This window comes from Tenrec ecaudatus, chromosome 2, assembly GCF_050624435.1.
Source record: "Tenrec ecaudatus isolate mTenEca1 chromosome 2, mTenEca1.hap1, whole genome shotgun sequence".
NCBI lineage: Eukaryota > Metazoa > Chordata > Mammalia > Afrosoricida > Tenrecidae > Tenrec > Tenrec ecaudatus.
Window position 1 is genome coordinate 95,092,577 of NC_134531.1, and position 13,638 is coordinate 95,106,214.

General features: G+C 45.6%; 1 protein-coding gene and 1 pseudogene across 2 annotated transcripts in view; both read left to right on the forward strand.

The window, feature by feature from the left end:
- The window catches only part of RHOBTB3 (Rho related BTB domain containing 3), a 79,061-nt gene that overhangs the window by 7,439 nt on the left and 57,984 nt on the right, over positions 1–13,638 (forward strand). Inside the window, exon 4 of one of the 2 annotated variants that reach the window (XM_075541297.1) lies at positions 8,895–9,046. In XM_075541297.1, the coding sequence (XP_075397412.1) occupies positions 8,895–9,046 (152 nt within the window). Of the gene's footprint in view, positions 1–8,891; positions 9,047–13,638 lie in introns of both variants that reach the window. The other variant, XM_075541296.1, reaches the window with a different exon arrangement.
- Positions 1,341–2,665, forward strand: LOC142440905 (elongation factor 1-gamma pseudogene; annotated as a pseudogene).

Sequence of the window (13,638 nt, forward strand, 5' to 3'; positions counted from 1 at the left end):
CTCACTTTTTTATTGCAGTATGGAGCAAGGTCAAGTACCTACAGTTCACTCATCTTAGGGGTCAGCGTAAGGCATTTTCACCTGGGGAGACAGCCTTGCCAGTGTCGCCCAGGTCAAGATATAGAGCATTCCCGGCCCTCTCCAGCTAGTAATCCCTCTCCCCCCAAAGCCCCCACTCCTCTGACATGGAACAACTTAAAGTTCGTGTCTTAAAATGTACTTCAAGTACAGTTACACGGCATATAGACTTTGGGGTCTGGCTGATTTCCCAGGGCTCCAGCATTGGCAGTTCATCCATGCTGTCGATAACCTGTAGTTGGCTCTTCTTGCTGCTAAGGTTCCAATGCATGAATGGGTTTCCTTAGTGCCACGCCCCTTTTGACAGTAGGTCTGGGTCATAGGCTCGCGTATGCTTAGCCTTAGTAGATGCAAATGAAGTAGCATGACTCCCCTTGGACCCTATCCCTACACCACTTCCGTCCCTTCATTTTACCTTGTCTGTGATTCTAGAAAGAGGCCTGTTTTCTTCCTGAGCCCTCCCCCTGACTTCCCATTCCTTCTCCAGACCACTAGGGTCTGACGTCCACTTTCACAGTCCCACGGAGCATGTGCTCAGTCATGTCGCCAATTACATGCTGATTGCCAAGTTCAGTACACTTGAATACCAATTCTTTCATTGAGCTTATTCAAACATACCTTTCCCCCTGCTTAATACAGTTAGTTTTCCTATCCTGGTTCCCCACTCCCCGTGCCTCACATATGGTCTAGTGGTTCCCCAGGGTTCCTTCCATCATTTGGCTTCTTTTCCTGCTCTATGCCTGGACCGCGGGCCTTCCAGTCCGTTGCCCTGGCTTCTGCATTATCCATCACTGCTGATGGTCCAGTTGGCTTCTCTGTACCAGTCTCACTTTGATCTGCATTTTCTTAGACATCATCTTTTCCCACTGAATTCCGTGTCTGGGTAAAGGGTGCTAAGACTGCCCATCCATGCCAGCCAGTACCATCTGGAGCCCCCTTCTCTTGCATCCCCGATAGCTAGTTGATTAGGAGACACTTGATTTTCATGTTAAAATAAGTCTCAAACTTAGCACTCTGCCTTCCTCTCTGTTGGACATCAGGTTTAGTTATTTAATTATCGATAGTAGCCTTATTTGATTTTCCAATGGACCAGTTCTGGATTCTATAAAGACTAAAACTTGTATCATTTGGGGTGGCCTTTGTTTAAAAAAAAAAACTCAAAAAATTACAAGTAGATGTCTCCCTGGCGCGTGCTCTCGCCCTCCCTCCATCCCTCCCGCGGCGACGTACTTTGGGGCAGCACCGAGCGCCCCACCCCCATTCTCTGCGGAATCACCATGGCGGCTGGGACCCTGTACACATATCCAGAAAATTGGCGGGCCTGCAAGGCTCTCATCGCTGCTCAGTACAGTGGGGCTCAGATCTGCGTACTGTCCACAACACCCCACTTCTACTTCGGCCAAACCAACCGCACCCCCGAATTTCTCCGCAAATTCCCTGCTGGCAAGGTCCCGGCGTCCGAAGGTGATGATGGATTCTGTGTGTTTGAGAGCAATGCCATTGCCTACTATGTGATCAACGAGGAGCTACGGGGAAGAACCCCAGAGGCAGCAGCCCAGGTGGTGCAGTGGGTGAGCTTCGCGGACAGCGACATCGTCCCCCCAGCCAGTACCTGGGTGTTTCCCACCTTGGGCATCATGCATCACAACAAGCAGGCCACCGAGAACGCCAAGGAGGAGGTGCGGCTAATCCTAGGCCTGCTGGATGCTCACTTGGAAACCAGGACTTTCCTGGTGGGTGACCGAGTGACCCTGGCTGACATCACAGTCGTCTGCACCCTCTTGTGGCTCTACAAACAGGTCCTAGAGCCTTCTTTCCACTAGGCCTTCCCCAATACCAACCGCTGGTTCCTCACCTGCATTCACCAGCCCCAGTTCCGGGCCATCTTGGAGTAGGTGAAGCTCTGTGAGAAGATGGCACAGTTTGATGCTAAAAAGTTTGCTGAGATCCAGCCCAAGAAGGACAACCCTTGGAAAGAGAAGGCACCCCGGGAGGAGAAGCAGAAGGCCCCGCAGAGCGGAAAGAAGAGAAGAAGGCCGCGGCTCCTGCCCCCGAGGAGGAGATGGACAAATGCGAACAGGCGCTGGCCGCTGAGCCCAAGGCCAAGGACCCCTTTGCACACCTGCCCAAGAGTCCCTTTGTGCTGGACCAGTTCAAGCGCAAGTACTCCAATGAGGACACCCGCTCGGTGGCGCTGCCGCATTTCTGGGAGCACTTTGACAAGGAAGGCTAGTCCCTGTGGTATGCCGAGTACCGCTTCCCCGAGGAGCTGAGCCAGACATTCATGAGCTGCAACCTCATCACTGGAATGTTCCAGTGATTGGACAAGCTGAGGAAGAATGCCTTCACCAGCGTTATCTTCTTTGGAACCAACAGCAGCTCCATTTCGGGGGTTTGGGTCTTCAGAGGCCAAGAGCTTGTCTTTCTGCTGAGTCCAGATTGGCAGGTGGACTATGAGTCGTACACATGGCGGAAACTGGATCCTGGCAGTGAGGAGACAAAGACGCTGGTCCAAGAGTACTTTTCCTGGGAAGGGGCCTTCCAGCACGTGGGCAAAGCCTTCAACCAGGGCAAGATCTTCAAGTGAACCGCCTGCCACTGGCCCACCGCCTGCACCTGCCCTGTGGGACGATGGATGGGGGGGTCATTAAAGGAAGCTGAGCAGTGAAAAAAAATTACAAGTATATATGTGCACAAATGTAATTATTTATTTAGGATATAAAAAGAAAACACAACAAACTAGAAATTTAAAGGGAAAAAAAAGCTGCCAAATACCCACTTTCCAGATTAGCGTGATGTTTTTATTGTGTATCAGTGGGATATTTCTTTAACTTTACTTCCTATATTTTTTGGGCTGAATACTCTTTCATGAAAATTTCCCTTCTAATTTGTGGGTGCTGTTTGCATGTTTCTGTCCCTGTCTCTTCCTCTCTCTTCATCCCCCAGTGGTTTCTAGGCTGTGGCAGGTGGAGGAGGTCCGTGTGTGGGTGGAGGTAGCAGACCATCTTGAAATCAGAAGTGAATGCATCCCAAGTGCGGTAACTCATGGAGTCAACACCCATGAACCTCTTGAGGCACCAAAGCATCCCAAACCCTCAGTAATATGTATTATCATTTTAATTCTCGAATAGAATCTGCTACATATAATGACACATTACCTAAACATATGTTCAGGAATACCAAAAACAAAGCTGAATTTTGGAAAATGATTCTACATTGAATCACATCATTAGGAACTGAGTGGAAACCTTCCTTTCTTTACCAGCTCATTCCCCAAAAAGTTATGGATAAATGTCTGCAAATCCTAATTGCCACAGTATGATAGCTCAAACACTAGAAAATGGGACAAAATCGGTGACTGTAAAACACTAGTAGCACGTGCATGGCAGTGCGACCGGGAAAGACGACTGTCGCTGGTTAACAACGACACCTCGGATAGCAGCACCGAGAAGCTTCACAAAGCAAATGTGTACAGCATCTTAGCCTGTAAGCACACTGATAGAAAAAAATATAAAAGCTAACTAGCAAACCCAAACCAACCTCACTGCCGACTCATAGCAAGCCTGTAAGACAGGGTAGAACTGCCCCTGTCAGTGTGAGTTTCTGCGACTGCCATCTGGATGGCAGTAGAAAGCTCCATCTCTCCCAAGGAGCAGCTGTGGCGTTCACAGTGCTGGCCTGCACAATGGGCTCAATGTGGGGCCATTATGCAACCAGAGCTCCTGCTGCAACTGCAGGGGTAGTTTTAACAATAATACATTTCAGCTGAAACTCTGCTCCAAACTATCAGAGAGTCCTTTTGGTATCACGCACATTGCCAGTGCCACCTGGTACAAGGCACATCCCACTCTCCTACAGACCCCACTGTCCCTACAGCCCCCACCTTATCTGTGTAAAACTTCATATTTATCTTAAATCCTTACCTTTCCTGTAGAATCTTTCACGGTGCTCTCGGGCACAGGTAATCTCTTCTCTGTCCTCTTGGTGACTGTATACTTCTATTACAATGCTTCCCATGTTATGCTTGCTGCCAGTCATGTCTATCTGGCCTCAGATGGGCTTCTTTTATCTCTGTAGCTGTATCCCTCCTGTTCCATGTGTGGTGGGTCCTCAGTCAACATTAGCTCAATGAGTGATTGGATGGCTTCATAAATGATTTAAATAAGTGAGAAACTCAATTTCACGACAAGATGAAATGACCCTACTGCATACAGAATGATTTCAACTGATGATTCAACTCAAGGGCATCCCCTGCCCCCAAATACGCATCACCATGCTTGGAGTTCTCATTGTAACTCCCTCTTAGAATTCGTTTTCTAATTCATTCCACAAAACCATCCGTCTCACCTCTCTCCTTCGTCACACATTGTTTTTGACAAGCTTGGCTCTGTGTGCCTTCTAGATCAGACTTGGCTCTTCATCAGTTTGGTTGTTTTATAAAATGTGGAATGGGTGAATGACTTTAAAGGGAACCCCCCCCCCCAATTCCTTAGAATATGCCTGGATTACATTCATTGCCTCAAGGTCCTAAAATTGGGAATCATTTTGTGTTCTTTTTGGAGTGCTGATAAAGGCTAATACCTTGCTAGCATAAGAATACATGAATAGGCTTCTAAAAGGTTTCTAAACAGAGTTAGCATTCTAAAAATAAGAACTCTACAGGCCCTCAAAGCAATTACTTTGAAGGAAATGCCATTCGTTTGAATTCCAGAGATGCATTTTTTGGAGGGGGAGGGGCGGCTGTTTTCCTAAGTGGACATCTCATTATACTACTGTGAAAGATAACATGGCAGCAGAAGACTGTCAGACGCGTAGGAATAACTCCCAGTCACTATGACCTTGAGACACAGCTACCAAGGATGGGTTGCTGATATAGACACGGCCATGTATGGTGTTGGTATGTCCGCTGAATGTGCCTGCTTAAAGGCTCAAAGTTCAGCTGTGTGGTTTGGAAATGTTTTATTGGCTCTCCTGCTGTACAAGTTAGACTTTTTCTTGGAATGTTCGGTTCCACAGTTGGCCCGTGTGGAAGAATATAGGGATGGTTCGGAAGAGAGCCCCAAATAGCTCAGGATGGATGGAAACTCACTACAAAGGACGTTGTGCAGCCAAGGATGCTCTAGAGTCCGTATCCCGGTTTGCTCAGTTAATTCCAGGTGCTAGTGTGAGAAGGACGAGGCGCTCTTCCTTGGCTGGTGAGCGTGAACAAGAAGACACGACTTCAGTGTGCTGTGGTCACTGCAGAAAGAGCCGCTCCCGAGAGCAGTGGAGCTCTGACGGGGCTTACAGCAGTGGGGCATGCCCTAGAGAGCACAACTCGGCAGACTTGAACCTGAAATTAGCTGTACTTTCCCCTCAAACCGTGATTAGTTATGGTTTTCACATTGTTCACATTGTGTTCACATAGCTTTTCGCTGGAAACACTACAGACTTCGATAGGCTTTCATCCAGGAACCCAGTTTGATAGGATGATCTGCCTGCCCACCCCATCCCATCAGCACAAGGGGAGCTTTGTAAACAGAGGGTCCTCTGTCTTCAGACTTTCTTTCCGAAACCAAAGGCACTGTTTATGAAGCCCTCGTGAAGAATGCGAAATCTAGCATGTTGCATTTTTGAGATAGGCCACATTCTTTGCGAAACCTTTATTTGCTCCAGTTCCAAGAGGATGGTGTGAAGAGCAAAAATTCAAATTGGACTTCTTGGCATAATTTAAGGTCCTCGGGCTTGATATTAAAATCAGCATATCTTTGGCTTCAGTACTTGTTCACTGAAACCACATCTCTGTCTTGCCCATTAACGTCACAGTTCTGCTCTTGTTTCTCTGTCTAACTCACAACGGGACGGGACAAATTGCTCCGACTCTCCAGTTTCAGTTTCTCCTCCAGAAAATGGCAAGGTGAACACAAGGTTTCTAAGCTCTAAATTGCTTTGTATGAAGCCAAAATTATGCAAGTTGTGCTTGTGCACACGCACACACACGTATGTTTGTACATGCATAGTATGCAGATGCATAGCATGTCCCTCGTGTGTAACCATGTGTACACCTCCAGATGCTCCTTCAAGTCCGCTGCGCCTGCGCCCTCCGTCACGGACTTGTTGGCTGCTGGCTCCTCAGAGCTGACAACGTCTTTCAGGACTTGCCCTTTGTGGATGGAAGTGCCTTGCCCAAGGTTATACCCTCGTTATCCAATTACTGGTCAATTTAGGAGTACAAAGACTCGGCCTTCTTTCCCCAAATGGAGAACCGCCTCTACACGGCCATCCGGGCCCTGAAGTGTCCTGTAAGACTGACTGAGGTCTTTGTTGCAGCTGCATATTGCAATTCAGCCTTTTTCCTGCCCGGTCCCATGGCTGTCACCCCTGGGAAGACCTCTTCCCAAGATCACTCTCGAGCCACCCTGCACTCAGTCGTTCTCCGAGTCTTATTTCCTAGGAGGTCATCTATGGCTTCATGCATTTCTTTTAGGGACATGAAACCCCCTCTTTTAATTCAGCTGCCTTTGGAACAACCCATTCACATCTAGTGTGGTGGTCATAGAAAGCAGCAGTATCAACCAAGAGTTGAGCTCACACTTTTAGCTTCCTGAGAGAGTCTTCTTAGGTTAAGTTCATCGAAGCTGACCTATATAAAGAAGAATGTGCCGTCAAGATCGGAGGAGGGCTTATTAACAGCCGGTGGTATGCAGATGATACAGCTCGCTTGCTGAAAGTGGCGAGGACTTGAAGCCCTTGCTGATGAAGATCAAGGATTGTGGCCTTCCGTGTGGGTTACAACTCAATGTAAAGAAGACCAAAATCCTCACAACGGGACCAATTGGTGACATCACGATAAATGGAGAAAAAGCTCAAGTTGTCAAAGATTCTGTCTTGCTTGGATTCACAATCAATGCTGATGGAAGTAGCAGTCGAGATCAAAAGATGAGTTGCATTAGGTAAATCTGCTGCACAGACCTCTTTAGAGTGTTGAAAAGCAAGGATATTACTTTAAGGACTAAAATGCGCATACCCAAGTCATGGTATTTTCCATTTCCTCGTATGCATGTGAAAGTTGGATTAAATAAGGCACACTGAAGAAGAATTGATGCGTTTGAATTGTGGTGCTGGAGAAGAATATCGAAAGTACCATGGACTGCTCAAAGCATAAACTGATCTGTCTTAGAAGAAGTGAGGCAGAGTGTTCTTTAGAGGCAAGGATGGCAAGACTTTGTCTTACATACATTGCGTATATTGTCAGGGGAGACCAGTCCCTGGGAAGGAAAAGATGCTTGGTGAAGTGGGGGCGGGGGCATAAAAGAAAGAGGAAGGCCCCCCCAATGAGGTGCATTGACATTTGGCTGCAACATTGGGTTCAGGCATAAGAACAATTGCAAGGATCATGTAGGACCATGCAGGACCATGCAGGCTTTTGTTCTGTGGTGGATGGGTTGCTGTGGGTCACTGTCAGCTCTATGTACCAGCAGTACCAGCACCTACCTACAACAATAATCATAGACATAGAAATGAGGCCATTCAAATTTTGAGTGAAATTCTCTTTATTCTTCCTATTTAAAAAAAGAATAAAGAGATTGAATATGGTCTCTGTATCTGCACAGTCGAATGATTTGGTTTAATATTTTAAATGTCTAGGTTCATGGGAATATCCTTTGTATGAAATTTATGAAGAGAGTGGCAACTTGTAGTCTTGAATACCCCAGAAAATTGGGGATTCTATTCAGACTTGGTGAATATGTTGTTGTTATAGTTAGGTGCCCTTGAGATGTCTGTGACCTAAAATAACCTTATGCAGAACAGAACACTGCACGAGATCTTTTCATCTCTTGACTGCTGCTTCCATGAGCATTGATTGTAGATCCAACCATGACAAAATCCTTAACAACTTGAACTTTTTTTTCCCATCTGAACATTTTCTCCATTTATCATGATATTACTTATTGGTCCAGTTGTGAAGATTTTGGTCTTCCTTACATTGAGATGTAATCCACACTGAAGGCTGCAATCCTTGATCTTCGTCAGCGAGTGCTTCAATTCCTCCTCACTTTCAGCAAGAAAAGTTGTGTCATTAACAACTTGCAATATGTTAATAAGCCTTTTTCCACTCTTGATGCCACATTCTTCTTCATATAATTCAGCTTCTCTGATGAATATATTGAAAGTGTATCTATCTATCTATCTATCTATCTATCTATCTATCTATCTATCTATCTATCTATCTATGCAACTCCCTCTTCTCCCTGTTCTATATGCATCATTAAGTTTTTCAATTTGTATTCTTGCCTGTTAGCTGAGAAAGAATGATGCTCAGAACGTCAAGGAAGCAGGCCTCATTACTGGCTGGTTGCACTGTAGTCATTAAGTGAATGTAGATAATGTACATCTATCACTTTTTAATCCTTTTGATTTTCTAGAATATTATTTGTTCTTCTTGCAGTTAAGGCTTATTTAATTGCACCTTTGCATTACTACCGACACTTTTGATTTGGAGTTTGTAGATGGTAGATTTACCGAAGATGCTCGAATGGAGATTCTGATAAATGAAACCAAACTCACTGCCATCGAGTCAGTAGGGTAGACCTGCCATTGTGAGTATCTGAGACTGTAGCAATTTATGGGAGTGGAAAGCATCATAGTTTTCCTGAGGAGCAACTGTGGTTTCGAACTACTGACCTCGAGATTAGCAGCCCAGTGTGTCAGCACTAGGCCAACAGTGCTCCTTAGATTTGAATTCTTAATTTGTTATTCGGCACTCACTTTGTCTATAGATCCTCTTTTCTGTGTAACTTTAAACTCTTCTGTTATTCAAATCATTTTCTCAGAAGAATTACCTTGCACGTGCCCGCTCTGTACCTCCGACCGAGGGAGCTGCGTCAGTACCACCGAAGGGATCCAACTCGCCAAGGAGCTCGGGGCCACCTATCTCGAACTGCACAGCCTCGATGACTTCTATATAGGAAAATATTTTGGAGGAGTGGTAAGTGGAAAACCCAGTTACATAAATTAAAGCAATCTCTGAGGTCGACTAAAGAGCTAGTTTATGGAGCCTTAATGAGAATTTTCCTTTAAGAGACATGATTAGTGTTAATTGAGAAACAAGGTAGGAGTAAGTAGAAATGACTGGAGGATCCTCAGCGTTAAACAGTGGTTAAGTGCTCGACTGCTGATAATAAAAGCTTGGTGATTTGAATCCATCACCCCCCCACCACCGGCCACCACCCCTTCCCCCCTTCCCCCCCCCCCCGCCCCCTAGAAAAAGATGCGGCTGCTGCTTCCATAAAGCTTCCAGCCTTGGAAACCCCGGGGGCAGGTCTGCGCTGCCCTGCGAGGGTGCTGTGACTCCGAGTCAGCACTGTTTGTTAGAAAAGGTTTTGTGAGAGTAAAATTAAAATTCCATTTTTCTCTTCAATCAACCAGTTTACATTTCTTAATGTGATGTTGAGTCATTTTTTCCCATTTGGTGATACTTTGGTTCACATGCCAGATGCTTGATTTCGTTCTCAAATCTGTGGCGTCTTTTCATCCTCACCGTCATCACTGGAAGAGTCTGTCGAGCTCACACAGTGCGCCCCAAAGGTCTCCTCTTCCATTGCCTGGTGAAAAGAAGGTTGTTTCTCTCTGGTTGTATGTTTCAGCAAGATTTTTTATCTTCTGACCTTATGGTAGGTTAAAAATATCCAGAGAAACTATTAATAAAAATGATTTATTGTCAGCTCTGCAGGGAGTCAGGAGTTCCTTGCTTGGTTGCAAGGACAATAAGTGAGCTTGCAGGAATTTTGAAGCTCTGTTAGCACGCAGCAGATGCCCTAAATGTTTGGATTGCAAAGTGCTTGAGAAGACAAGGGAGTTGCATCATTTAAGCATTTACTGATTTGGCAACTATCTTCGTAACTCTCCAAATGGTAACTCTTCTCAACAGGTATCTGATACGTGTCAATAAAAGGTTCAGTCCAAAGTAAACCTTCCCATAAGGAGGAGCACCTTGGAGTTCCTCATTGACCTGTTCTAGTCGTACTCTAACGAAACTTCCCTAACCCCAAATAGAGTGAAAAGCCCACTGCCATCGAGTTGATTCCAAGTCCTAGCAAGCCTAGAGAACACAGCAGAACAGCCCCCACAGAATTCCCAAGACTGTAACTTCATGAAAGCAGACTTTTCCCAGTTCTGTAGAATATTCATTATGAAAACTCACGACTGAGTATTTTGAAATAAGGATGTTTCTACAGAGGACAGATGGCTAAAGAAATTTTATTTATTCTGAAGCTACTCAAGGGAGTTAAGTAAATAAATAACCAATTATAAATGGTTGCAAACCAACATAGATACATAGTGATCCGATAGGACAGGGTGGAACTGCCCCTAAGGGTTTCCAAATCCTTGATCTTTGCAGAAGCAGATGGACGGTCACGTCTCTCCCCACAGAGTGGATGGATGGTCACGTCTCTCCCCACGGAGTGGGTGGTGGGTTCCAACCTTGGACCGTCCCACTAGCAGCTGCTTCGTGTTTAACCACGGTGCCACCCAGTCTGCATTTACACACTGGGAATTACTTTCATTGGCTCAGGGATGTCAAAAGGTGTTCATGATAAAGCACGCAGGATGCTATACCTGCAATGATCCAAGACAGTGACAAATTTTTGCTTTATTTTGTTAGTGACACAGTGAGTGGAATGGGAAAGAAGGACAAACATCTAATTTTTCTGTCAAACAGATGCTATTCTAGTGACTTATTAAAATTCATTTTGTCTAAGAATCATCCATTCCTAGGAGTAGACATGGGTGTTGGGCGAAGGCAAAGAGAATATACAGGAAAGGGAACCAGCCCCAAATGACCAGGGCCAAGGAGACATTGAGGGTCGAGCCAGGGCTAAAGGCAAGAAAGGTCAATACTACCACATGCACCGTCCTGCTGGACCATTTCATGAAGGCGCATGCACAGATGGCCGCTCAGGCAGAACGGGGAGGAGGCTAACAGATCTGCATCCCTGGATCTAGGTATAGTTTTGGCAGAGCGTGCCTATGTGCTTACGTGTGCTGCAACTATGGGTCTCTCTTACCTGGAACACAGAATGACAAAGGGACAGACAGTGTAACACAAGGCGGGAGCGGGGGGAGGGCTGCTGTTACATTGTGGGATTGCAGTCAGTGTTACCAGACACAGTGTATGTGAATTGCTGAATGGAAAACCAATTTGCTCTGGACATTTGTACCCGAAGCACAATAGAACACTAAAAGACACCAACAAGCTACATCTCCCCCTCACAAGGCCGTGAATTGACTGCTCGTGGGCCTGAATGGACCTGGCAGCCATGGACAGCTTTGGAAATGAGGTGTCGACATAGGGGTACTCATTTTTACACACAAACACATGCTTCTCTCGGAGGTAGGGGCGAATCTTACATTGCTCATAAGACCTCTGTAGAGTTGGGAGCAAATTCAACTTTGGTGTCGTTTGTTCAGAGCAGAGGAAGGGACTGGTTCCTTTGAGGGCCTTAGATCTCTTTGTTTTTGTTTTAAATTCCTAAACCTGAAATACTCAAGTTCACGGTTCCTAGCTTCCAGACACCTAAAAAGCTGTGAAAGCCAGAGCTAGACTGGATGGCCTTGTTTTTCTAGGTCTCACAAGTTCCTTGCTTTGACAGGGTGCAATCTGAATACTTTTCTGTGGCTCTTTTTAGGGCAGTGGCTCTCAATTCTCAACCTTCCTAATGCAACAACCCTTTCATACAGTTCCTCAATTGTGGTGACCCCCAACCACAAAATTATTTTTGTTGCTACTTCATAACTATAATTTTGCCATTGTTATGAATCAGGTGACCCCTATGTAAGGGTCGTATGACCTACAAAGGGGTCACAACTCTATCCCTTTTTCTTCTCTCTCCCCAGTGTGTGTGTACGCATTCATTTTGGTTTTATGTCGTTCCTGAAGCCTGGGATTGCACCTGGGGTCAGCTGTGTTGAGGACTGTGGTGAAGGATGGGATGAAGACGGGGTCATTTATTTTTGCCTCCACTCACATTTTAATGACACGATAGAAATAAGATCCAAAGGGCTCTTTGTAGGCACTTGAAGGGCAAAGTAGTACTGAAATCTTGCGAAGTGGTGACATTTACAAGAATCATGGATAGGAATGATTGTGTGAGAAAGAAAATCTGGCATTCGAGAATCAGGGATGGATGGAGAGCCATGCAGCCTGACCATGAGACCTGGGCAGGAGATGGGCAGGCTCTGTCTCTGAGTTTGAGAGTCCCGTCTTGCTGTCCTCCAGAACTCCTCCTCCCCATAGAACTTGAACCTGTGGGACACAGACTTTTCCCACAGATTTTTGAAGTGCTCTTATGTAAGGAAGCTGGTTGGTTGACCTTACCTTTTGCTGGACAAATGGTGAAAAAAGATGACCTCAGGGCTTTGGAGTCCCAGCTCAAGCATCACACACAAGGCCTGAAAGTTGCTACTTGTACCTGGAAACTAAATCCTATTGCTTATAGCAACAGCAAATAAAGACAAAAACAAACCCAGAATCTTTTTTTTTAAATCATTTTATTGGGGGCTCATACAACTCTTATCACCATCCATACATACATCAATTGTGTAAAGCACATTTGTACATTCATTGCCCTCATCATTCTCAAAACATTTGCTCTCCACCCAAGCCCCTAGTATCAGGTCCTCATTTTCCCCCTCCCATCCCACTCCCCTCTCCCTCATGAACCCTTGATAATTTATAAATTATTATTTTGTCATTTCTTACCCTGTTTGATGTCTCCCTTCACCCACTTTTCTGTGGTCCGTCCCCGAGGGAGGAGGTCACATGTAGATCTTTGTAATCGGTTCCCCCTTTCCAGCCCACCTTCTCTCTACCCTCCCAGTATCGCCACTCTCACCACTGGTCTTGAAGGGATCATTCGCCCTGGATTCCTTGTGTTTCCAGTTCCTATCTGTAGCAGTGTACATCCTCTGGTCTAGCCAGACTTGCAAGGTAGAATTTGGATCATGATAGTGGGGGGAGGAACCATTTAAGAACTAGAGGAAAGTTGTATGTTTCATCATTGCTACATCATACCCTGACTTACTCGTCCCCTCCCTGTGACCCTTCTGTAAGGGGATGTCCAGTGGCCTATAAATGGGCTTTGGGTCTCCACTCCACACTGCCCCCCTCATTCACTATGATAAGATCAAACCCAGAATCTTGTCATAAGAATGGCTTGATTATTAATTATAACACTGAATGAATTCCTAACTTTAATGATGTTGGCAACTAATGGGAAGGCAATGGCTGGGAAGAAAAGAGAGCGGGGGACATATGGACCATTGATTAGGAAGCTGGGCACATAGAGCCCCTAAATTAAGTCTAATCATGTTTACCAAGAGAACCAGCCCTCTTACTTCCATCTGAAGTGATTCTCCACCTCTGTCATATAGGTCACCTTGCCCAGAAAAAAAGACATTTTTCCTTCTTGATCAGATCAGTCCAGCTCTTCCTGAAGAGTCTTTGCCCGAGACAGGTGTCTTACAATTCAATGCCAAATGTCGCCAGGACCCACTTTCACCAATTTGTTTCCAGCTTTG